The sequence below is a fragment of the Triplophysa rosa genome, linkage group LG8 (assembly GCF_024868665.1).
Source record: "Triplophysa rosa linkage group LG8, Trosa_1v2, whole genome shotgun sequence".
Lineage (NCBI taxonomy): Eukaryota > Metazoa > Chordata > Actinopteri > Cypriniformes > Nemacheilidae > Triplophysa > Triplophysa rosa.
The window spans coordinates 17,003,459-17,031,056 of record NC_079897.1 but is presented as its reverse complement, the minus strand read 5'-3'; the positions used below and the strand labels follow the sequence as shown (position 1 = coordinate 17,031,056).

General features: G+C 38.0%; 1 protein-coding gene across 2 annotated transcripts; it reads right to left on the bottom strand.

Annotated features, from left to right (window-relative positions):
- Positions 1-645: 645 nt before the first annotated feature.
- On the bottom strand, positions 646-27,598 carry ankib1b (ankyrin repeat and IBR domain containing 1b). 2 transcript variants are annotated; one of them, XM_057340081.1, is made up of 21 exons: positions 27,424-27,598; positions 25,001-25,265; positions 22,773-23,073; positions 21,772-21,954; positions 20,536-20,653; positions 18,052-18,260; positions 17,138-17,226; positions 16,884-17,028; positions 14,890-15,056; positions 13,886-13,974; positions 13,621-13,751; positions 12,495-12,629; positions 12,096-12,182; positions 11,572-11,638; positions 11,241-11,386; positions 10,984-11,162; positions 10,728-10,779; positions 10,502-10,576; positions 8,112-8,223; positions 7,544-7,587; positions 646-7,455 (listed from the first exon to the last, which is right to left on the bottom strand). In XM_057340081.1, the coding sequence occupies exons 2-21, from the start codon at positions 25,186-25,188 to the stop codon at positions 6,691-6,693; spliced, it is 3,282 nt and encodes a 1,093-aa protein (XP_057196064.1). In that variant the 5' UTR covers positions 25,189-25,265; positions 27,424-27,598; the 3' UTR covers positions 646-6,690. The 2 variants fall into 2 exon arrangements, with proteins under 2 accessions (XP_057196064.1, XP_057196065.1); XM_057340082.1 differs by lacking the exon at positions 10,502-10,576.

The window sequence follows — 27,598 nt, the reverse complement described above, 5'->3', positions numbered from 1 at the left end:
ACCTGTCTCTGTGGATATCCCTGTCCTCTATGGAGGTTTAATTTTTCCAAAGGCTAGTAATCACGTCAGTATATTTTCATACTACATGGGAAACAGAGCCTGAAGGGCCACAAAACAAAATCCATGACAGATTTTTTTGTATTTTTTTCTGTCTGGTTTATTCACATTTATTCAGAGAAGTTCACGTTTACCCTTTATTCATTTGGGTGGTTTTCTCTGTTGGGTAATTGCAGTTTGTTTTTTCCTCCTTATAATAACATCCTCTAGTGAGATCCTTTATAAGGTCTATCTGTTTAAAAATCACGTAAGGAGGTGTAAGGGTTAACCAGTCAGACATAACGTTCACATTACTGTGACCATTCAGAAATTTCATTCATGATGACATACAAGCTTAGATACGGTCATGGATTCACAGTTCACGGCGGCTTGGAAAGATGTTTCAAGATGTCAAGATTCATACCGTCTTGTATGAATTAAACAGTGTTGGGTAAGTTACTCTGAAAAAGTAATTAATTACTAGTTACTTATTACACATTCGATAATGTAATTAGATTACTGTACAAGTTACTCTCTTCAAAAAGTATTTAATTACTTATTACTAATTACTTTCTATATCCTACATNACTACAATAGGATCAGTGTTGGGTAAGTTACTCTGAAAAAGTAATTAATTACTAGTTACTAATTACACATTCGATAATGTAATTAGATTACTGTACAAGTTACTCTCTTCAAAAAGTATTTAATTACTTATTACTAATTACTTTTTATATCCTACATCAACCTTGATGAGTTAAGTGATTCAAGGATAGACATGAAACGGCTCTTTTCATTCATTCAAATAAATAATATTAAACTACATAAAGTATTATTATTAATTACAAATGTGAGAATTATACATTAAAGCACGGATTTTAAAGTTAGACTTTGAATTTTGATGTCAATTCCTCTTCTGCACACACACATATTACACAAAGTATTTAGTTTAATTACATCAGAAGTAACTGTAATTAAATTACAGAAAAAATAAGAGTAATCCCTTACTTTACTTTTTCAAGGGAAAAGTAATTATATTACAGTAACTAATTACTTAGTAACTAGTTACACCCAACACTGGAATTAAAGTGTCTTGAAATGAAAAGAAAACGTCAAATATTCAAGGTAGTTTACTCGTACTAAAAATGTCATTTTTTACTCATTACCCACATTGTCCCTTACGAACATTAACCATGGTTTTAGTATAGACCATTAGTGCATTATTGTTTTTAATTTTTAATTCTCATTTTTTTCAATCTTAATGTATATTTGCACTATGTTTGCACTGTGTGTACACTTTCTTCTGCACTAAGCTCCTGTCGCCAAGTCAAATTCATTGTGCGTGTAAACATACTTGGTAATAAAGCTCCTTCTGATGGTGATATATTTCTCTGTATATTGCTTATCTATTACAAAAATAAGTCAATATGAAATGACGACAGAATTTTCATTATTTTTTTATGAAAAGCTGAACTGTTGAATCTTACACAAGTGACATGAGCGTAACTCTGTCTTTTTCTCCTTGACACAGAGACTGGTTTTAAAATCAGATTCTGATGGGAGAATTGCTGTTTCTAGAAGTCCAGAACTATATTTAATCTCCGTTTCTTTGAAATCATCTCCAGTTGGGCCAATAAACCACCCAAAGAGGCCAAGAACTTTGTGCTACACCAGAAAGCAAAACAAACAACTGTCAAGCAATTTTGTAATCTGACTTCATCATATTTAGCGTTAAAAATATCCCCACATGAGCACAAAAGACCTCAATAAATAAAAACACAATAGGGGAAATATTTCCACGTCTCTGAGAACTACATGATTTACCTTGAATTCATTTTGACTGTGGGAATATAATGCAGGAAGTTCTACTGACATGTTTTAATAGCCTCCTGAGGAGCCGTTGGGTTCCTCCTCCTCTAAATGACGTCTTGAATTGCTTCCATGAGTCTGGGATGGAAAGTGCCAACACTGCTTGCCAGTAACACAGACACCCTACTGCCAGAGTGATTCACAGGCGGGAGTCGAAACTTCTCTCTCATTCACTGAGAACACATCACTCTCTACTGGACTAACGGTGGAATAACGTCCATTACTGGGATTGAAGAAATTTTAAGGTTTCAAAACAATCCATATATTAATTGTATAAATAACATTATATATTAAAAACAATCATCTTTTTGTGCAATGTTTGGAAAAGTGTACTTGTACAGGCAATCTTGGATTGGTTGATATTGATTTTAAATAATCTCACCCAAAAATAAAAAAGTAATTATTTACCGTATACAATTCAAAACCTGTATGTAACTCTTTCTTCTGTGAAATATATTTGATATGTTTTGAGAAATGTCTCAGTGGTTTACTATGTAAATCAATGGAGCCCCAATGTTGAGGCAGCAGTGTTCTTCAAAATATTGTCTTTTGTGTCTGCAGAATTCGTCATACAGAACTCATACATTTTTGGAATCGTACTATGTTTTTCATCATTGTAGTATCTCAGTACATGTACCAAAAGTCAAATCTTGTTGGTCCCAAACAGCATCCCCAAATCAGACTGTGTTCCTCATAAAATGAATGTCCCTAATCAAAAATTCCTCCCATCTCACATTTATGCTCACCATTGTTACATTTACATCAAGTCATTTAGCAGACGCTTTTATCCAAAGCTTTTTCTGACTATTTTAACGAAGATCACTGTATTAACTGACTAGGCCATGCACATAGGGTCTCAATTCATTCTTTCTAACCCCTGTAGTACTTGATATTAAAAAAGAAACGTGTTAAAGAACTCTATATTATACACATGTATTATGCATTATACTGACTTGCTTGTGTGAAATTGCTGTGGTCTTCTGGATTTACTTCATGAGAGGTTACAGGGCGGGTCAAGAGAGCAGGGTCTTTTCACTTAAAAAAACCAACAGTCCTACTTGAGCCACTAGAGGGATCAATGCTCACAAAATCATTTACCTTTAAGCTCTAAACTTTACCTCTAGTACCCAAAAAGGTACAACATTTTATGATTTGTACCAGCAGAGAAACCTTAAAGGGACAGTTCACCCAAAAAGAAAAAAAATCTTTGTTCAGAAAGTTATTTGGAAGAATGCTTGTAATCATTGACAACCATGATAGGAAAAATTGCAAGGAAAAATTTTAGTCAAAAGTGCCCCTGAACTGTTTACTTTCCTACATTCTTCAAAATATCTTCTTTTGTGTTAAACAGAACTGAGACATTTTTGGCCAAGGAACTGGTGGCCAAGAACTGTTTGGTTACAAGCATTCTTCCAAATATATTTTTCTGTGTTCATCAGAACAAAGTATTTATACAGATTTGGAACAACTTGAGGGTGAGTAAATGATGACAGAATTTTCATTTGTGGGTGAACTGTTTCTTTAAGGGTATCTGTTACTTTAACATGCATTTAGGATTTTGTTTCTGGCTCTTATGAGTCATTCTATTCAAAGAACATTACCACTTTAACAACTGTAACTTGTCTTAACAACTTTATTAAGATTCACACTCAAATCGGGTCAAGCACCACACATTTGTATTTTCAATATAAACTGGGAATGTATCAAGTAAGTGTATCAAGATCATGAAAGTGCAAATACCATTTCGAGGATTAGATGGTTAACAATATAAAATCGGTAATGGGTTACAAAAATTTGCTTTACCCCACCGCCCCTTCCCCCAAACAATAGCCTTGACACTTGAATTGCCTTTTGACAGGAAAACATGATCTATGTTTATTATAATTACTAAATCCACAGCATACCGTCACATACAGGACAACTTTTTATTCACCTATTTTCCTCATGTCTGGTCAGTTCAAATCTATCATACGCTTCATGAAAACAATCATTTGCTCCACCTGTGCCTCTGCCGACATACATTACTTCAAAGAAATACTGCAATTTATTGAGCTTAACTGATTCAGATCACACATACATACAGTAAAAAACACGTGAACTCTCCTAAATCAATGAATCTTCTGGAATGACTCCAAGCTGCAAAACGCCACTTCAAAAACAACTTCATGTCTTAAAGTTTCCATTATGCAATGCAATACTGCTTTAGGACAATAGTTCAGAATCAACATACATATTCCATCAAGCCCACAGTAAAACATGAGGCGCCTGCACAGCTAGAGCTGCCAATATAACAGCAAACCTATGAACTCAAGTGGGTTAATTCAAGGCTGAAGTGTGAGCTAGTTTTGTGCAATTTTCTGAAGTGCGTAAAATTCAGTGCTATCTGAACTGACAGTTTCATCTGAAGAAAAGTTGGCCAGGTGTTCACAAGAAAAAAAGCAAATCAGAAAGTTGTACAAATTGTTAATTTCGTTTAAATGGCTTTTAAATATTTCAGCAGTCACATGTAATATGCTCATTTTCAGAAGTGGCACTGTTTATGACAGTTTTATATATACACAAAAAATATATTTACGCTTTTTGTTGTTTGTTGGGTTTTTACTTTCATTATCCTTTTTTTTAAAGCAGGACATTCAATTTTAAATAAATAGAAAATACATTTTCATAATTTATTGTAGAGAAATACCAGTTATATGTATTCTTTTTTTTATCGTAATTGAATTGTTGGCGCTGTTGGCCATCACATAGATGTATATTTGCCACAGCCTTAAAAAAGATCCAAAGATCAGACACCTGAATATTTTCAAAGGTGAAAACAGACGCTCTTGCAAGCAGTGTGTCTTAAAAAAAAAAAAAAAAAAAAAACATGGATATGATCACATCTATGGATTTTAGCCATAGTGACATTTTAAAGGTTAAGTTCACCCAAAAATACTGTCATTATTTACTCACCCTCATGTTGTTCCAGACTAGACTTATATAATTTTTTTCTGTTGAACCCATATCTATATAATGAAAGTAAATGGTAACTGGGACTTTTCAAGATATAAACATGACAAAAGCACCATAAAAGTAATCCATGGTTCTTAAAGGAACAGTTCACCCAAAAATGAAAATACCATCTTCATTGACTCTCCCTCAAGTTGTTCCAAATCTGCATATATGTCTTTGTTCTGATGAACACAGAGAAAGATATTTAGAAGAATGCTTGTAACCAAACATTTCTTGGCCACCATTTACTACAGGAAAATTGCTTTATAAATGTAATTGTTCTGTTGAACACAAAAGGAGATATTTTGAAGAATGTTGGAAAGCAAACAGTTCTGGGGCACTTCTGACTACCATTGTCATTTTTCCTCCTATGGTAGACTATGGTGGCCAAGAACTGTTTGGTTAAAACAAATATCTTTCACCATGTTGCTGTGATTTGGAACAAGTCGAGGGTGAGTAAATGATGACAGAATTTTATTTTGGGGTGGACTGCCCCTTTAAGATTTCAAGTCTTTTGTAGCCATGTGATAGCTTCGTGTGAAAAACAAATGAAGAAAAAATGTCATTATTCAATGAAAATCATTTTTCAAGCTTGACAGCCCCTGGTCAGCACTCACTTTCATTGTGTGCACAAAAAACCGCCCGAATATTTTAGTGAACACTTTCTATGTTACACACAAGTAAGAATGAAGTTAAGTATGACATGAGGGTAAGGTGAACTATCTCTTTAAATCCCCACACTGAAATGTTTAACATTATCACCACACATTCTGGATATCACATCTTCTCTTTTACACATCATGTATAATATCTCCACATTCAATGTAGATGAATGCAATCCACATAATTGCGAGTGAGCATGTAAATTCATTCTTTCTCTAGTTTTTAAACAATTGCTTTAAAACACTCTGGGGAAAGGGACCAGAAACATGCTAAAGGGCAATTGAACATTTCTAAAAAAAAGTTTTTTTTTTAAAACATCGAGGCCGTTTGCGTAGTTGCCACCTGAAAGTACAGTAACGGCGTGTATTAGAACTCGCCACATTCTGGGTTCTGAGAGTGGCTATAAATAAAGAGAAGTGTCACAGAAAAGGCACTGTGATAAGTTGCAAAGAGAAAACTGAGCCAGTGCGGCACTCCTGAAATGAGTTGAACCTCACCGATACTTTCCCCGCTAATTTACCATTGAAGCATTACAGTGATTACGTTTGACCCGAAAAAGAAAAAAGCAATCCGCGACTACAATTACCGTTTTTGTTTCTGTGATTCTTTGCACCACAGAACAGGCCCGCTCTTCTGTGTGCTAACACTACAGGTGGAGTTTAAAGGAAGGAGAGGGCGACCGAGCCCTTCAGGAGCAGGCACAGTCGGCACACCATCCACCGAGCGTTAGTGAACTCTGTGTGTACTAGCCAGTGTTTTTGGCACCTTTTACATTCTTGAAAATTAAGCAGACAGGACGTCCTCTAAACACTGTCCTGTTCTATACAGTAGATTTATTTCTCATCATTAGAGGCGTACGGCTCTGACTGCTTGCTCATGATTACCTCATAAACCTTTCTCTCTTGGATTACATAGTGCTGTCTGGTTCAGTTGCTGACTAAGTAAAAGTTTTTCGCATTTTATAACTGGAAGTTTTTAGTGAACACATGCCTCAAACGGAGGCCTGTAACACACTGGCCAGATTTGAAAAACGGCTTCGATTTCGACATATCTGACAATACATAGGCTTTTCTTATCATGATTGATCCTCGGGTTCACAAAGTGGCTTAGTGAGTGGGAGGAGTCAGTATTTCATACAAGGTGCACCTGACCCTCCCATTCTGAGGAGCTACTGCTAGGCTGGTCAGGGTCTGAGTCACATTTCGGGGTGTCGGAGTGACACGGGTTGGAACCGCTCGGAGTTTCCCCTAACTCGACAGACGCAGGAGGTCCCGGAGACACGTCGAGACCCACCAGGTCAAGCTGCGTCGGCCTGACGGGCTCGCGTTCCTCTGCGGCACCGCTGGTGCCGTACTCTCGCTCTTGCTCTCTATCGCACTCTGCTGTCCATTGTGGAACGGCGCACTCTGCAGTCAGCTCCGACGCCATCCTTGCCACTGAAGCGGTGAATTCTTGATTCATTGCACCGGCTGAAGGAACCAAACTGATATTCTGAGGGTTCATGTCATGAAACCAAGCCATGATGTTGCCGAGAAGGTTGGCGCTGTCGGAGGAGCCAAAATCAGAGGACGGTGGAACCTCTGCGGACTCGAGAGTATTAAGATTGTCAAAACGCAGAGGAACATTCTGGCCGCTGATGTTTCCGAGCTTTTTCAAGCTGTCACCCACCTCTAACAGCTCGGAGCTGCTCAGGGCAGTGCGGGGCACATCTATACCGCACAGCACCGGATCCAGCCGCGTGGGTAGGGATGTTCCGATGGCCCCTAGAGACGCCTCGTTGGCGAGTATCTCTTGAGCGTCAATGCCAGCGCCGCCCATAGCCAGACCAGACTCCTGCAAAGACAGCTGGATGGCCAAGAGGATATTTGGATCATCTTCATCCAGGGAACTGTGAGTCTGTCGGGCAAAAGATCAGAGGTTACTGTCCGCTGACAGTCTTTGAAACTTTGTTGAAAAAAAAACACATGCAATGATCTCAACTCACCATTGGCAGACCCTGATTCTGACCACCACCGATTTCTTGCGTGTCTATAAAACAAGACAAACGGAGACAAATGGAAAGAATCATCATTTGTTTTGTTTGCTAGTGTATTTTGTGATTTTTGCTTCACAGGGAATATAAATCTAAGGGTGGCAACGCTGTTTAAACTGGCTAAAGTAAGTCATCTGGATTCAGTTGGAACTTACTGACGAGAAAATACTGTTTATGTGCCTCAACACAGACATCGTTTCTCAAACAACAAATAAAAACCACACTCCATTATTTTAGATTGCTTAAAAGTTAAAAATAAAATTACATTTTATTTTCTGCCGAGTTCAGAGTGAAACGCATATAAAAAATAAGCTCAGCTCCTAAACGTAAAGGCGAATCTGTTTTTACATGCAGTGTGAACGCTGCGTCACAAATCACTTATGTGCTAAAGAGGCACATAGAAAAAAAAACCTATACAAAACAAAAAAGATCAACTAATTCTATTTCAGTTTCTACCCTATTATATTCTATTACTGCAGAATGATGTTAATAATGTTAAAATGTAAATTTCTCCCCACACCTAAAGTGCCATGGTTGGGGTCATCCGGGTCAGGCGTGTTGCTGCGGAGGCTGGCCATATCTCCACGTCTGCGTTGCCTGTGTCTGCGTCTATACTGGAACTCTGCATACTCCTACAACACAAAAACACACACAGCACTGCTTCAGAGCTGCCTTTAGATGAGCTATCATCATTCTCCACAGGCCCTGTAAATAAAAGGAACACAGATATCTGCTGTGACACCGTCAACGCTCAGGGGTTATTGCTTTTGACGTGTCAGAATAACAGACAGACGTTTTGAGTTAAGTTGAAATGTGGAAGAAGTTTTAAGTTGCTTGAATCATGTACTGTACAGTTCACCCATTAATAAAAATACCGTCTTCATTTACTCACCCTCGAGTTGTTCCAAATCTGTATAAATGTCTTTGTTCTGACATAGAGAAAGATATTTGGAAGAATGCTTGCAACTAAACAGTTCTTGGCCACCACTGACTACCACAGTAGCAATTAAAAACTTTATATAAAACCATAGTATTGTTTAATGAATTTCTTTGTTCTGTTGAACACAAAAGAAGATAAGAATGTAGAAACTCAAACTACCATTGTCATTTTTTCTACTGTGGTATTCAATAGTGGCCAAGAACTGTTTGGTTACAAGCACTCTTCCAAATATCTTTCGCTGTGTTCATCAGAACAAAGAAATTTATACAGATTTGGAACAACTCAAGGGTGAGTGAATGATGACAGAATTTTTGGGGTGAACTGGTATAAATGACAACAAAATCCAACATGATACAGTCAGCCAGTCATTATCGCAAAATAAACCTCTTCAGGATGCTATTTATTACAAGAATAATAGCATTCTTTTATTACCCTACTAAGAAAATAAATGGACTTTTGCATGATTATGTAGAAGAAAAAAACTTGGAGTGAAACGTAGTAGTGTAATAGGTTGTTTGCCATTCAGTCAAACACTTTTGCAAACCTCTTCAGCTCCGGTGTATATTTAGGTAACACTTTACAATAAGGTGCTATTAGTTAACATTAGTAAATGCATTAGCGAACATTAGCCAACAATGAACAATTTAGTTTTCCAGCATTTATTAATCCTTGTCAATGTTAGTTCACGTCAATACAGTTATTCATGTTAGTTCATGGTGCATTAACTAATGTTAACAGTGACAACGTTTGTTTTTAATAATGTATTAGTAAATGCTGAAATTAACATGAATTAATATTAATAAATGCTGTAGAAGTATTGTTCATGGTTAGTTCATGTTAGCTAATGCCTTAACTAATTGTTAACAAATAGCACCTTATTGTAAAGTGTTACCTATATTGAACATTTTTATGTGAATTTTAACAGTTTACAAACAGTGTTATGTTATTCTAAAGTGTTAGAATAGTGAATTATAGCCTACGGTGATATTCTTGAGACTGACAGCTACAGTATATCATTTGTTTTGTAAGTTTGTGTGATATAAATATTAATTCTGAATAAATATTATTTGTACAACTTTCACAGGGGGGTGGGTTTGGTAAGACAAATTAATGACATATGTTCTTTTATGTAGCAAATGCGAAATTGATGGGACTAGTAAGAAAGCATATACACCATATATGTGTAGTTTTGTGCTTATAGATCTGATGATGTAATGTTGGCCTCATTGTTGGGTCTGTTAACAAAAGGTTTAAGAGGTTAAACAAAAACATTTAAGCTCACAATGTGACTGACCAATCAGAAACTATTCCAGAGTAACAACTACATGTAATAACTACATGTTACTCTGCAATGGCGATTGGTCTACGCTGAGCTTGTTCCACCACAGATCTTGACTTGACAAATCAATTTTTCAAAAAAACTCAATCTAACCCAAACTAAGACTGCATGCAATAAGCATGCGACATTGAGAGCAAACTCAAAAGAAAACATACACAGGAAAAGGTTCTTAAACTGTTCAAGCATCAATAATAGAAAAGATAAATAAAGTGCATTTCTTTCATTCTTTCCTCAAGCCTTAAACCCATGAAAACAACACGACGTCATAACCTGCATACAAGATTAAACAAAGAAGTGGCCCGTTTCACTTCAGAAAGTCTCCAGAAACACATCATTCATGACCTCTACAGTATAGCCAAAGCAAAATGAAAAAAAACTACTTATGAACCTTTGCACACCAAAGGCTTCTTTTCATTGTTTCATAATAATGACTTTTCAATGATGGCAAAACAGCATCAGAAGTAAAATCCCTGTCGTGCACAGCACTTTTTGAAAAAAAAGATAATAATGAAGGCAACGGAAAACAGAACATGCGACCAAATTAAAAGTGATGGGAGTGTACATGACAGGTGCCATTCTGCCGATCGATCAGCCGTTCTTGAGAAGGGAGCTAATGAGGATTCATTAATACCTGCGGATGGCTTCCTGTATACTGACACTGCTCTCTCGGATCATTTCCCCCGAGAAAGGCTTGATTCCTCTGGATCTTTAGATCAGAACAGAACACCGGCACACTGTTTATCTGCACATTTCACTTCTCACACATTCACAACTGCTGCAACTCGGTAGTTCAAATCTTCGGGTGCTGTACGAGTATAGATTTACAAAAAAACTGTTTGTCAAACAAAACACGTTACCTCTGGGGAGGCGAAACCCAAGTACTCCCAGTCCCACGTTCCTCCAGCAAAACTAAACACACACAAAAAGAGTATTCAATTACTTGAATTACACTTCTGTAGGTGACATCTCACATCCATGAATTTTTCTGACATTAAACGCCCCAAAATATGTCACTTTACAAAAGTAAAATGGGTTGTGAACCCAGTTTAATTTTGACTGTCAACTTTCCCTTCATAAGTGACATCAGCCTATTATTTTGGAAAAGGGTCTTACCTGCGTCGAGGGGCCTCGGGTGAGTCATTGGGCGCCACGCCTCTCGCCACAGACGCCAGGAACTCCTGCCGTTTCTGCTGCACCAGGCAGGCGGCACGGATGATCTTGTGACGTGGGGTGCGGAGGTACGGTCGGTTGACCTTCTGCGCAAGGTCTTCAGTCACCATTTCCAAGTCAGTCTAATAAGAGCAACAAGAGTGTCATCACTTCCTCAGGATACAAAATTACACGAAAGAACTAGAACCTGTGATATTGACCTGCATAAGTTCAAATATTTCCTTCTTTGTGCTTTTGGTCTCCAGAAAGAAGCCGTATGGGTAAGAGCACTTGAGAATGCGACGAGTCTTAAGTAGTTCATGCACTGCATCTTCAATGAAAGTAGTGTCTGGAGGGCCTCCCTCTCCTGCAACAACACACGATAAAATATGAAGTCTCCAACAGATGGCACTCAATTTACTGGTAAATAAATCGATGCCAGTTTAGAGCTATGCACAGTTTTACCAGTCTGTACATTTTAACAAAGTACACAAGGTACATTTTTCATTAACATGTCTAGGTAATAGTTATTAAGATATTAAAGCATCTTACTTCCGCTCAGCACTTTGCTCAGCTGCTCCATCTTGTCTTTGGCCGTCTTTAGAAGACGTTCCTCTAGCTGTACAAAAGCACAGTAAAGATGCGCATGTAAAGACTTTTATTTTCAAAGCAAAGTTGAGTTTATAAATTATTTTGAAAATTAAACTTTTCTCTTTGTGATTTAGTACAGTAGATGCAGTAACTACAGTAGATACTGTGGGCGGAACAGTATAGACCACTTCTGAAAACGTAAACAACGTTTGTCCAGAACAACTTCCTGTTATATTCAGCTTTGGTTTGTTTTTTTTGAGTTTGTGATATAATATGCTTGTACATCCGAGAGAAATTCAGATCACACATTTTCCACTATATACAGCACATAAAAACAAACTGAAATGCGCACTGTTGGGATTTGTGACTCCGACAGGCTCTTCCTGTTTAAGTGGGCAGTTTTAAACTAAGCTTACACCATTTAGTCAAAGGTCCAGAAATGTGAGACTGTATAACATCATTCTGATGTTTGGAGACTACTGTACCTGGTAGCTGTGCTCGTGGTTCTTAAAGCGTGTGTAATAGTGCATGAAACGATCCAGCTCCTGAAAGTTTTTGTGTTTCTTCTCAGCCTGCAGGTTGGTAAGAAGTGCATGCATAGCATTACTTTTATTATTTTATTACAATTCCAATCTACTAATTATAATTCAATTAATCTTTTGAAATGTTAAATAAATATAAATATGTACAGAATTGTTTTCAGACCTTATGAATACAAAAGCAGAGTTTGGTTGCCTTATTCTGACCAAATTAACTTTCAACAGCACATTTATCTTTTCCACAACAGATAAAAAGTCAATGACTCATCCTGCACTAGATTTGTCATATATACTGTAGTTTTGCTTAAATGCTAAGTTGGCAAATACGTGTGTGCATTTACGCACCTCAACGGTCATCTCCTTGGACTGTTCCTCCACCTGCTGGATGACCTCATAACGCGTACACCTATAGTATCCTCCTGTGGATGAACTGTGTTTCTTCCACTCCTCCAGACAGATCCAGCAGAAATCATACTTGCACTACACAGACAAACATACAAATAACATTATCGACACTAAAACAAGTCTATTAGCGTTACTGTGTCACTAGTAATATGAGTCTATCCTGACAGTACACTGGGAGAAGTGGGATTCTGACAGTAAGGATTATCCGTGTTGCTAGGAAACCATTTCTCTCACTTTTATTTTTGGAGCGCTAGTATTTGCCATGTTTTTCCTTGTTAGGTAACCTTGCAGTAGGATTATAAAGATTGACTTAACAGTAATTTTTTAAAAAGCATTCTTCAGCCATAAGAACGAAATGCATCACTATTGTAATTGTGGAACTGTCGACAAATCTCAACAATGACATTTAGTCAATGTCGTTGACTACGTCATCGCTGGTGTCAACATAGCATTACAAGGCACACAAATTAGACCTATAGGAAACATAAGCTTGAAGAAACATGTCAAAAATAACCTGACAAAACGCTTAAATTAAGTACTTTCAAATGGTCTCTTTCAGTCTGGATTTTATTTAATGGTCCACTTTTAAGAGTAATAATATACTATTCTTGGCTCAAATCTATGTGTATCACTGACAACTCTTTCCTGGTTTACTTTCATACCCTGACAAACCAGAAACACAATTCTATCACTCGATGAGTCCCGCAGGGTTGTGTTCTCAGCCCGCTCCTTTTCATAATTGACTTGCTCTTTAGAGTCACATTGATCATAATGTTCTCAGTAATCATTACATTGTTGATGGCACACCTTTTTTTTGCTACCCATTTCACAACCAGTCTGTATCAGTGACATAAAACACAAAATTTACTTCAAATTTCTATGAAAGAAAAAACAATAAAAAATGGAATTTAAAAGATTTTAAAAGTTGTTAAACATTTAGATAATGTTTTCACTTTTTAAAGTGTTCCCATCAAGCTAGCATTCATCTATCCCTGGAAAATCTGTGCCACACGTACCCTGGTATAAAAATAAACCCTATTATTATTTTTATTATTACGCAAATAACCTTGGCACATTGCATGTGGTTGCAGCCCTCATTCTTCTGAATGGGAGATTTGCAGTTGGCACAGGGTTTGGAGTTGGTGAGTAACCACAGGCAGTTGGCAGCATCTTCATACTCCACACTTACACCTGCCACTGAAACGGAAAGAGACAGAAATAAAGATCCTTGTGGTTCGACAACATTTTTAATCAGGTTTGAACAGTATTTCGGAACTAATGAAAAGTATCCGGAGCGTTAGTGGTTAGAGCAGAACACAAGTCATGCTCACGTTCTTCTGGTTTCATATCAGTGACCTTCTGAAGCCACATCTTCCATGTTTGGCAGTCACAGGGTTCATGGGCTTCTCCGTGGCATTCCCTGTGGAGAGGAACATCAGCATGATGTCAGGACTCAGAAAATTCAATCTCTTACAAGATTTACTTGTTGTATTTTATGCAAAAGATTATGGAAGATAAAACTGCCGCAATGCAATTTGTATGTCATACATTAGCAAATGGAAACATATTAATTTGTTCAAAGAATGTTACACATTAGGTATACTTTATTGGGGTTTCAGGAGTTAAGTTGCACTCCTTGTTATGATATACCATTAAACATAACATAGGCAAATTGTTGACCACAGACACCTTTAGACGACAGCTTCTGGGAAATGTTCTTCCATATTAGACTCAAGTCATATTTACTCAGACAGATCAAATGTTTGAGGGAAGGGAGGGTAAACTAAGTGAAATGTAATGTTCAGACCTGGCACAGGCTGTGATATGTGCCCACTGTGTGGGTGTGTATATTTCTATGTGTTTGTGTGATGGGGACAGAAGGCCCAGAGCTGTAGGAAACAGATCTGCCAGCGACCACTGAGCAAAACATACAAACAGATTCTGCCTTCCCTTATATACATTAAACACACATGTGAACTTGTTGAAAGTGGCAGAACTGGAATTTCTGAAGGGTTATAAAATGAAAAACAGGATTTTCTAAAAACAATGTTGCAAAATGATTCAGTCAAAAATATGATTATGAAAACATTTGATCACTCACATTTCAGACATATTCAGTATTTAGCAACCATCCCACTTTGAGAGTAAAGTACACTGCATGGGACAACTTGGGTCCATCATACAGGTCTTTACGATTCTTAAAGGTACAGTAGCAAATATAGCAGTTTCATTTGTACGTGAGACTAAATTATGCCAATAATTTAAATATGTGAAACTCAAATAAAAAGTGTACTGGAGTTTAGGTGAGGTATTGGTATCGGTGACTGGCACTGACCAGCAGAAGAGATGGCCCTTCCCACAGTCCACCGCAGGAGCCTGAAGGAGAGGGAAGCTGAGCGGGTCAGAAATGCTGGCACCGGGCCCTTGTCCAGACAAACGCACCGCTCTATCACAGCCTGCCCGCGGGCACCACCGGATGGCAGGATTATTCTCTACAAATGCCTGACAAGATGAGAGTAGAAGTGAGGGAGAGCTGCTGTAAAACATTGCCGCTGTCTTATGTAAGTTAACGGTTAACACAGTTACTTTTTAAACATTAGGTGGTAACTAATGAACTAACAATGAACACTAGCATACCAATAAACATTTTGGAGATGAATAAATGCTGTAAAATACATACTGTAACTAGGGCTGTCATGCTTATTAAATAATCATCTCATCGCGATTGTTTGGCCTCATCAAGATGGTTTCAGATAATCGCAATTATTGCACATCTCTATAGAAGACACTAGGGGGAGCTGTAGTGCCTGCATATTACATAGTTTAGTGTATTTATTGTAACTAAAGCATTGTAATACTTGTAAAATGTACCACCACAACACAATATTATATAACATAAATAACCTGCAGTACAATTTAATATTATTTAAGATAATCTCAGTGTGAAAACCAGTCTACCAAAATTTAATTAACATAGAAGTAAAATCTTATTGTAGTCTTGTAAGTGAGAAAAAAACAAGACTAGAAGCATTTCTATGACTGATAGCATTTTAATGGTGGCTTCACTCCTGATCAATTTACTCAATTTACAAGTATTTGGCGCTTGTATTATTGACAGGTAGAAGCCTAAACCTTAAATATATGATAAACCAATATTTTCCGATGTATTTCCAAGAAAAAAAAACTTTTTTATATTCAGAACAATATGGTCGTTTCAAAGCTGAATCAAAAATGTATGAGAATTAAATGTCAAAGCTCTAAAACAGACAATTAATCGCCAAAGCCCTAAAACAGACAATTAATCGCCATAATTGAAATGATTTACTAGACAATTAATCGTCAGCCAAATTCCATAATCGTGACAGCCCTAACTATAACATATTAAGTAGGGCTGTCAAACGATTAATCGCGATTAATCACATCCAGAATAAAGGTTTGTGTTTACATAATATATATCTGTGTACTGTGCATATTAATTTTGTATTTATAAAGACAAAACATACACATACTTGTCTATACATTTTAAATGTATTAATTTATATTTACCAATAATTGAAATTGTAAATAAAAGTTTATTAATAGATATATTTGATATTTTTCTTAAATATATGCATTTATGTGTATGTGTTTATAAATACAAAATTAATATGCACAGAACACCAGCATATATTATATAAACACAAACTTTTATTCTGGATGCGATTAATCACGATTAATCGTTTGACAGCCCAAATATTAAGCAATAGTTTAAAGCATCATAAACAGCACTCTTTCAAATGTTTCGTCTTGTATAAAGTGTTAAATCCTTTAGTCCTCCCTAGTTCATCTAATCTGCTGAGTCTTCTTATGAAGGAGGTTCATTTTCACCAGCAGCTCCAGAGGTCTGTTAATACACTCTGACCCTGAAAACGGCTACAACACAGCAACAACCCCCGGTGGAAGATTCAAGATCGCCATAATGAAAGGCTTGGAACTCCACAGCGTGAAACGTGTCATTCCCAGACATTCTCTGATGAGAGCTGCCATTGTTACAGTTACTTCAACGCTCTCAGCTCCCTGAGCACTGACTTCATGTTAACACCAAACAAGTCAAGTTTACAGAGGCTAGATCTGTGTGAGACTGCAAAACTATATATGAGGACTAAACTAAATTTACATTCCAGAAAAAAAGCAGCAGGTTTGCATAATGTCTCCCGTGGACTGAGGAAGAAGAGACCCCTCATTATTCTACAAAGCCAAGCTCTTCCCAGGATTCATACTCACTCATACTCGAAACATCAACAAATAACACAATTACAACATAACGTACATCTGATCACACAACTATACCTTGATGTCAAATTGCAGGTAACGTTTGTCCATCTCTCTGGACACAATGCTCTCGATGACCTCGACAGGAACTAGCTGGAAGCAGTCATAAGCCGGACAGAAGATGTTATGGGCCTCCCCCTCCTGGATCTTCAGATTCAAGAAGCTGTAAAGAGCAACAAACACATAACTGGAGTTACGCCATAACAACAGCAGTGACTGACATGTGATTAAATTACAGAATAAAAAGTAAGTTCCAACACAAAAAAACATACCTTTCCCAGCATCCTCTGCAGAACTCATGTCCGCATGGAATATCAACAGGCTCTTCAAACATGGAGGCTGCACACATACAGATCCCACACTGACAGAAGAGAAGAAAACACCCACAGTGAGATATCACAGAGGAGATGGTTTGATTTCTTTAACCTCAGATTGCTGTAAAACATTTATTATTTAATATATTTCTAACTAGAACTTAAATATGTCCAATACAGATGCAAAAATATAAAGAGGATCAGAATATCCTAAGTTTTGAATCACATCGCCTCATACATGACTAAATGGATTGTCCTTTTAGCAAATGAAACCATTATCTGACTTTACTGTGAACTCCAAGTAGTGGAAATGGATGAAAAGAAACCCATTTTTTATACAATGTCTGTATTGATACATGAAAGAGCGGACTGTGCTAAATAGTTTCTCAGCACACTAGATGAAAGTAAGTCCTTTGTAAAATGCACACAATACTGGGTAATATGTGGGTTTTAGATTTGGCAAGTAGGTGTCCATATAAACTTTTAGCACCATATAACATTAAGTTAATGTTAATAATTGGCATTATATCATATATTAACAGTAATTTTATGTTAATATTAAGTTGATATGTGGAAAGTCCTAATATGCTGTCTCTCAATGATTATGAGGGCATGAAAGCCGCATGCATAATCATTTTAAAAGTATTAGCAATGCTGTTCAAAATAGAGGTTTGTACGTCACATCAATATCTAAACAATTTCATGTCAACCACCCAGATAACCTGAGATGAAATGTCTTGCCATGTGATGGCATTTGCATCTAAAACTTTTATACTGACAAAATCCTGCTAGGTAGATGAAAAGCAGTGAATATCATTTTCAAACATGAGGCTGCAGAATGAATCAATAAAACTGGACAGGTAATCCCTCACCAGTGACAGATCATCATCAGCGGGGGTCAGGCTGATCTCGTCTGGAGAGGTGATGGATGAGCGGGTGGTGCGGGGCGTACGGGGCGATGGCAGGGTGTCCCACGTGTTGTAACCTCTGGGCGGAGGGGTGGGCATCTGAACGCCCGAGCGCTGGCAGCAGTCTTCAGCGTTAGACATCCATGCCTCCAAGAGCTTTTCCCTGTCCCAGTCTATAAACCAAACAAATTACAAGAAATGAAGAACTGTTTTATTTTCAAATAGCTCTAATAAAACACCATCTTTGACCTTACAAATACTTTGTTGAATCAGCCTGTTTGCAAAAAAATTGGTTTTAAACTCAGCCGAGCAATTTTGGTTGCTTGTCAAATGACAAACTCAGGCACCTCTGGGTGACAAAATCCAAACAGGATTAGTGTCGTTGTTCCCACAGCAAATGACAACAGATACTCTTACAACGAATGAACAAAAGCCCTAAAGCAGGTAATGTAAATAATTCACTTAAAAATCATTCATAAGTATGTGAAAATGACCAGAACTCCCTATTCATATACACAACGTTAAAGGAGTAGTTCACTACAAAATTAAAATTTAATTTTCAAAATCATCTCATACAAGCCGTCCATGTGTTTATTTCTTCTGTCGAAAACAAATTGAGGCTTTTGAGGAAATATGGGTCTTATCCATTTAATGCGCTTAAACGGGGGGCTGTTGGTTAAGGTCAAAATTTCAGTTTCATCGCAGCTTCAAAAGGCTCAACACGACACCAGCCGATGAATGAGGGTGCTGTCTAGCAAAACGATTAGATTCCAAGAAAACGAAATAATTTTTTTATACTTTTTAAACACAAATACACGGCTTGCACTGCCTCCACGAGCACATCCACGACTTCGTATTACGTGATCATGTTGGAAAGGTTACGCGTGACGATTTCAAAAGATTTAAACATCCCTGTTATGCACACGAACTGACCATTTTAAACAATAATCTTGCACAAAGACATATAACGTGTCATTCAACATCCCAGAACTTTTGAACGGTCTTCTTTCTCCACACTCATAAACACTGGGTCGGAACTTCCGCTTACGTCACATGTGACCTTTCCAACGTGATTACGTGAAGTCGTGGATGCGCTACATGGAGGCACTCTGAGGCAGAGCAAGCCATATATTTATGTTTAAAAAGTATATAATTTTTTCGTTTTCTTTGACTAATCGTTTCGCTAGACAACACCCATATTCATTGGCGGGTGTCGTAATGATGTCGCAATGAAACTGAAATTTGGAACTTAACAAACAGCCCCCCATTTAAGTGCATTATATGGAGAAGAACCCTGGAAAGCTTTCCTCAAAAGCCTCAATTTGTTTTCGACAGAAGAAATAAACACACGGACAGCTTGTATGAGATGTGGGTGAGTGAATTATCATGACATTTTAATTTTATAGTGAACTACTCCTTTACCTTCATAATAAGTTATAATTCAAGATGTTAGGATGGATTCCAGTTTGATGTCATTTAAATAATATGCCATGTTTGGTTTCAAAGAGATGCCGATATAGAGGCAAAAGTTATGGATTGCAGGTTTTAACTTACTCCTTTTCAAACTTGAGACAAGGGACTGTGATATATATAAAAAAACCTTGTATTTTTATATCTTTCAAATTAATTTTTGCAACATAAATGAACAGCACTTGGCTATACGAGATGAGACAAAAAAAAAACCTTTTCAGATACAGACACAGAAGGGTGAATAATTCAGTCAAAGTTCCATGATCTCACAAGTCGAAAAAAAATGGATTAACAAACAGATGCAACACAGATAGAACTGGCTAGGCAATAACTTACACAAGACATAAACACAAAGCCAATAAATAACAAAAATAATCATCTCCACAGAAAGAGGACAGGTATTCCCATTACATCTTTATGAAACCCCCAAATTCATTACACCTGCTTGACCAACTGTTTGTACTATGCTGTGTTTAATATCACAGTTTCAGGAGTGAGTCAAAGGTGTGCATTTGGGTTTCAAATTAAAAGAAGGCGAGTCTGCATATTTGAGCTCGGGCTAAAGATCTCCAGAGAGGTTATGGCAATAATAGCAGCACACATGATTTCCAGCTCTGCCCTTCTCCTCCCATGGGCTTCAGTGATGTGGAACTGGGCCTGCTCAACAGACTGCTCTCATAATTGAAGATTATTAAAGAAAGCACTGATCCAATTACGAGTCCTGTGCCAAAGAATTTAGCAGCTCTGGAGATGAGCGCTCTTGGAAAAATAAGAGGAAGAAAACCTGCCTGTGGCTTTCTACACGTCAGCTTCAAGAGGACAAATGCTTCTTAGATTTGATGCAAGGCAAACACCTTACAGCTTATTGATCTTATTGATCGTACATCTGTGGCTTTTTTCATTTTAACAAACTGTACCTACAGCTTCTTGGGTGCTTAAATGATAAATGAAAGGTCTCGGTAAGCGTGACGAGCATACCGTGAGCCCGGAGGAGAGCTTCGGCGGTGAAGAGAGGAGCCTGCAGCATGTCTGCTGTTTCCACTATCAGCATGTCCTTCAGTCTTCTGAGATCCTGCACTCTCAAACCTTCATAAAACTGAAACGCAGGTAGAGACGCACTTTAATCAGTGTATGAATTATGACAGATTATGACCTTCAGTAAACTTTTTTATATAGTGATCATTTCTAGGATGCAATCTGTTAAAGGGATAGTTCACCCAAAAATGAAAATTCTGTCATCATTTACTCACCCTCAGATTGTTCCAAACCTGTATGAATTTCTTTATTCTGCTGAACACAAAGGAAGATATTTGGAAGAATGTCAGTATCCAAACAGATCTCATCCCCCATTGACTCACATAATATTTACTTTTCTTACTACGGCAGTCAATGGGGGATGAGATCTGTTTGGATACTGACATTCTTCCAAATATCTTCCTTTGTGTTCAGGAGAACAAAGAAATGTATACAGGGTTGGAACCATCTGAGGGTGAGCAAATGATGACAGACTTTTCATTTTTGGGTGAACTATCTCTTTAAGGTTCATTTCGCACTACTCGAACAGTTTTTTGTGTTTTGTTTAATAAATATGTGTACATTTTTGTATTGCATTGCATTTGGCGCACAACGGCTGTGGGTTCAAGTCCTAAGTGCACACACACTGATCTAATATATCGCTGCTGTCCTTCTGAAACCTTGTATCTCCACATTTCGTGATTTTTATTTTTTTGCCATAAATCATTACAATTAGTCAACTTTTGTCACTGGGTTTTGCAAATATCTAACCAATAAAAAGCGTATGTCAACTTTGACAGCTCAGTATTTGATCATTTAAAAAATATTTTCTCCATTTCCTGAAAACAGGACAGCAATGACATGCATGTGTAGTTTAAATGGGTTGTAAGTCGCTTTGGACAAAAGCATTTACCAAATGGATGAAAATGTAAATGTGTACCCAACACAAATAAATAAAAATGTTTTGACGTGTTTTATGGGGTGATTCAAGATTTAACAAGTCATACCACCCTCAATAATCTGCATACTGACGTTACTCGTTGTAAAAGCACTTTTATAGCCAAGTTAATATCCATGCTAACTTTTATTTTTTATTGATCTAAATTCATGCAGGTTAGAATCCGTCACATCTGGACACCAGGTTCTGAGGTCAATGTCCTGATGTCACAAGAAATTCCAGAGTTTATTTGGAGAGCTCACCTCCCTGCGGTCTAAGGCTGCGTACTCGGCCTCGATATCCTCAGCGTGGGGGTCGGTGGAGAAGACCATCTGAGACTCCAAACTGAGAGCGAGCTCCTTATGGTGCTGCCTCTCTGCACAGTCACACGGGGTTTCCTTGTTCTCATTCTCCGCAAACAGGTCGGCACCACGCTTTACCAGAAACTGCACAGGAGAGGAGAATAATAATGTTAATATACAGAGAAAAGATCAATAGCCTGAATTTTACTCTACAAATATACTGTATTTTTCAAACTTTCTTACCAGTGTGAAAAGGTTTTACTGTTAACATTTACTGTGATACTCGACGCAACTTTTTTGACATCACTCATATAACATATAATCGGCGACTAATCCTTGGCCCGCCCTCTACTTAGTCTTCAATTCTGCTGCATGCAGGAACATGAGAACATTCTTTTGCTCTATAGTTGATTTTTAACTATAGTTAAGATTAAGATCTTGGAGAACTTTGCCAAACATTGTGCCATAATCTTCCACAGAATCCCAGTGTTATGAAAGAGTGGCTTAAGTTTATTTTAAACAAAGTGCCTGATCACGTCAGTGTGGGATTATATGTTTGCTCTGCACATTTCAGCGTGAATTGTTTTGTGAACAAGACACAATATTTGCAAAACGCTTTGCAAAGAAACTGTCAGTGAAACACGGGCCAATGCCAACTGTGTTGGACCAGACAACAAACTTGCAACCTAAAATTACCCAGATGAATAGATGAAACATTAGAATGTAATCCATGTTATTTATGGATTGCGGTGCAGGCAACCTGGAAAAGCGTAAACAGCATGATTCATACTTATAAAAAACATAAATGAATTTCTAAGGGTTAGGAACAGATGGTTAAGTTTTGTATCTTGTTACTAGTCAAAACACGCACACATTACATTTCATAGATTTCAAGATGTTCCAGATGCAAATGTCTTCTCTTTTCAAAATAGCAATTTAAAATAAAGTGCAGGAGCCTGTACCTCAACGCATGTCTTCATCCCTGAGGCAGCGGCGTAGTGTAGCGGTGTGGTTTTTTTGTTATCGTTGGCGCAGACGTCCGCGCTCTCATATTCGCCCCGGTCCAATTTGGCACCAGTCCACTTTAAGATCATCTGCAGGCACTCAGCCCGTCTGCGCTCATCTTCATAGGGCCGGGCCAGGCGTGGCTGTAGGGCTCCCTCGGACAGCAAGATGTGCGGTCCCATGCACAAAACGTGCAGCGCTGTTTCATTGTGCACGTTACGTTTGTTGGGGTTCCCATCCTTGCTGAAGAGGAAGGACCTGTGTATAAGAAAAAATGACACTGTAAAATTTTCAGCAACCTGCCAAAGTCAAAAATAAAGTCAACAACCTATTTTATTTATGTAATTTCTTTTTCAAAGTGCCGATCACAATTGTTGGTTAAACAAAAGCTTAAAGGGATAGTTCTCCTAAGAATGAAAATTCTGTCATCATTTATTCACCCTCTTAGTTCAAACCTGTGTGTTCTTCTGCAGAACACAAAAGAAGATTTTTTTTTTAAATGTTGGTAACCGAACAATGGGCGGTACCCATTGACTTGCATTGGTTTTGAGTCCATACAAAAGAAGTGAACAGGTATTGCGTTGTTCAGTTACCAACATTCTTCAAAATATCTTCTTTTGTATTCTGCAGAAGAAAGAAAGTCATACAGGTTTGAAATGACAAGAGATTGACTAAATGATGACAGAATTTTCATTTTTAGGTGAACTATCCCTTTAAAACTTAGCTGACTATCGGTTAGCATTATCCAACAGCAAGTGACAGAAATGGAAAAAGAAAGTGGTTTCAGAGGAAGAGCAGATGATTATATTTTGATTATGAAGAAAACAAAATACTTGGAATAAGTATGAACTGTTCACAAGAAAATCAGGAACATGCATTAAAAAGTAAACAGGCTTTTTTTTACTTCATATTTACATCAAGTATACTGCTCAAGGGCACGGTGACATGGATTGTGCATGAATTACTTCTAAAACTACAACCTTTCGCTTACCAGCCCAGCTCTTTCGTTACAACAATGCATCCACCTCAGGAAAATGTATAACTTGCACAAGAAATTAATATATTTGCCTTCAACAACTATAAATTCAAGCCAACACTGACTCCCCATCATTAAAATCTTCAGTACAAAGCACTTTTGCTGTAACAACAGCTGTTTTGACTTTAAAAGCTTTGTGTCCAAAATTCCTCACCTCACCAGGCCAAAGAGTTTCTTACTGGGCAGAAAGAACAGCAGAACATGATTTGTACATGATGTGTAATGATCCAAATGAGTATTATAAAAAAAAACTAAGAAAACCTTTGCCTGAAGCCTGAATGGTACATGTACTGGAATGTCAGATTCAATGGATATTAACAGTGTTTCCTGCACAGCTACGCTTTGCAAAAATCTACAACAAAATATTTGAAAGGGGTCATATGACACATCTAAAACAAACGATAATATTACTTTTAGATGTAATGCAATGTGTACACACGATTTAAGGTTCAAAAACGCTGTAATTTCCACATATCGTGCATGTTTGTATCTCCTCTTTGCCCCGCCTCTCTGAAACGTGCGGAATTTTTACAAAGCTCATCACTCTGAAAAGCGAGGGGTGCTATGATTGGCCAGTTAACCAGTGCGTAGTGATAGGTCGAATACTGCAAGCGTGTGACTGATATGTAACACCTCTTCCCATATTTGGAACATCAGGTTCCAAAGCAATTATACTGACAGGTACGCCCACCTTACTTGTGTATCCATTTGGCCGGTCTTAGTCAAATCATACCACGAACTGACGTAGATTTGTGGGGGTGTGGTTACATGAGGCGTTTCAGGCAGGTCTGGGTGAGCATTCGCTTTTAGATAGAATGCACCTTTTGTTCCGACACTTTAATTTTTGCAATTTTACGTGTCTTAATACATGCATGGGCAACTTGTAACACACCAAAGACTCGGAAAAAACACGGATTCGCGCCATATGACCCCTTTAAAGAAATGTATGTTTTAGCCTAGTTTTGACCTTGCAGTCTAAATTTAAATGAAATTTCTAGAACATTAGTGTTCTTAATATGTAATATTTTAGAGGTTGGCAGGTGTGAAGAGAAGGCTTTCACTTATAGGCAAATAATGAAAATGTGAAGTATAAAATATCCAAGCAGAAGAGCAAAATACAAAATGTTATCGAAGCAGCCATGTGTTTACCTGAGTATGCGTGTCATGGCATGTCTGGCAGCATAATGGAGCGGGGTGTTGTGTTGGTACGGTTCCCCATATGAGGTGTTGGGGTCTAGTGACTCTTTGAACTGAGGGTTGCCCTCGTACAGCTGATAAGCCAGAACCTCATCTCCACTGACCAGTGCCTTGCGGAACTTTGTGGCCGTGTTTCCCATTGCTCCGTCCCTAGCTCTCCCAACCGCTCACACCTCTTCAGCCTGTGGGCCTGCAGACAACCGACATGATGGACTTCCTGGAAACATCGATAAAGCAAAGAATGTTGCAAATTCTTTGGAGAACTTCACCAGAAAGCAGTGAGGTCATGCTTGAAAATCACAGTTAAAAAGATTCTTTCAGCATTTATTCATGTTATTTCAAACCTGTATGACTTTCTTTCCTCTGTAGAATAGAAAAGATATTTTGAGGAACGTTAGCACCCAAACAAACAACACTGGCCCCCATTGACTTCCATTGAACACAGAACCACCTAGACAATTCCCCATTTCTACTTTTGTGTTCCACAGAAGAAAGTACGCCATACAGGTTTTGAACGACATGAGGGTTTATTTTACATATGCATACTACTAAAATAAAAACGGAAATAAAAGTGTGTATTAGGAAGTGAACCAACTCGTCGCCATAGCCAAACCACATAGACAAAACAAAGTCACATGAGAGGCCTGACAGAAGCAGATGCTAAACACGTCCCACTTCACATGTGTACCCTTTAGAAGACCCTCAGGCGCAGCCACCTCTGAGAGCTGATCTGAGACCAGCGCGTCTACATAAACCCTCGTGAACCTTCCCAAGAGAAAAACAGGCCTTGGATCAGAGGCAAGCAGCTAATTGTCCCAATACACTGACTCGTTCTCCACAGGAGACTGATAGGAAAGAAACACAGACTTCCTCCAGAAACACTAGGGGCTTCCGGCTCCCTCTGCCAACTTCTGTCGACCTACTGAGAGCAGGTTCTGTCGAGGGGCAGGATACAGCAGGGCAAAATTTATGCCCCCACAAATGCCATCTGTCAACATGGACACCTGAGGTGTCAGCTGGATTCATATTTACACAGCCATAATGCTTGTGTAGTTTCAACAAACAAAAAGCTTCAAAAGCAAAAAAAAAACAAAAAAAAAACATAAATCCAGTGCCAGTTACAAAAACCGTCTTGAGTTTCGCTACAGACAGATAACCTCATGGGTAAAGCCAGACTCGTTTGGCCTAGTTTCATGTTCAACCTCTTTAGGGTGGTCTCGGGTTGTCTTATTTAGGTGAGCTACATTTTAAGAAGGGATGCCACGAAATAAGAAAGTCAATCATTAACATCAATGGGGAAAGTCACTCAGTTGTAACAACTTAAACACACTGAACTGACATCATTTCATTTTTCATATCAGGGTGCCCCAGATTTGCAAGGCATTTTAATGCACTTGTCAAGTCTACACTTACAAAAATATCTTGCCATGGTAACCACAGTTTCCGCAAAAAAGCAATAGTTACTCCAGCTCCTCTTACTACAGTAAGACTACGATGACTGTGTAGTACTGATCTATCGGTGTCATCAATAAAAAAAACGACAGAGGGATTCTCCAAGTTTCTTCCAATGTTTCTAGACTTACATTGATGCATTACGGCTTTACATAAGTAATAATAACTATGTTAGAAAATATAATATTTTGGCGCAGAAGCTACAGTTACTATGGTAAATTAATTTAGCAAGGGCAATAAGCTATGTTAAGAGTGATTTTTTTCCCGTTTGAGAGTGAAATCATCGGCATGCAGGAAGTCAGCTGCTGTGTTGTGTGTGTGTGTGTGTTGCTCTAGATTCGGTGCGCTGTTTATAGCCAAACGTCGATTTCCTAGAAGGGGCTGAGCGACATGTTTACAGCCTCTTTCATTTACATACACATTACATGGTTTACACGCTCATATCACAGGAATGTAATCACTGACATCAGTACAGGAGTGTACTGACATCTATTACAAACGTCTGTAAAAACATTATTTACATAGACAAAATAATCACCGGGGCGTGTTTTTCAGCCAGTCTGTGTTTTAATAGCGGGTTTTATTCTCCCTGCGTTTCCCATTACGCAGAAAGGCGAATCCGCTAACGTTACTTCTGAACGTAAAATCAAAACAGCTGTCTGATTTCTCTAGTTCGCTCGTGTTCTGATTAGTCATGGTGTTAATCGCAACTGAGTTAGCTTGGCAACTTATCATAAAAACACAGATTTCACAACAAAGAAATGGTGATTTACAGACGGAACTATAAAAGAGCAAGACTATTAAATCGCTGTCACGCGGCCGTTTTGTTGTAAGGATATGTAAATGTCTTTTAAAATATTGCAGATTGTTACAAACAAGTCGTTTTATCGATCCAGCACGACAAACCCATGCAACCCACTTACCCAGTTATCGTGATGATAGCAGTCCCGTTTTTTCTTTATGGCCGTGATTAATTCATCGGTATTCTGATGAAACTGTGTTGACTCTAAATAAAAAATCTGCCTCTCGCCTTTGTTGTGAACGTTCCTTAGCCGCCGTGAAGCGTCCGTCAATCACGCCGTTGCCTCGGCTCAAAAT

Coding starts and splice junctions, on each gene's coding strand:
- ankib1b (XM_057340081.1), bottom strand. CDS start 25,188: ATGGGAAACACGGCCACAAAGTTCCGCAAGGCACTGGTCAGTGGAGAT. Junction 12,630..13,620: donor ACCACATGCAATGTGCCAAG/GTTATTTGCGTA, acceptor TTGTCTGTGTAG/TGCAAGTATGATTTCTGCTG. Junction 12,183..12,494: donor CCAAGGAGATGACCGTTGAG/GTGCGTAAATGC, acceptor ACCAACCTGCAG/GCTGAGAAGAAACACAAAAA.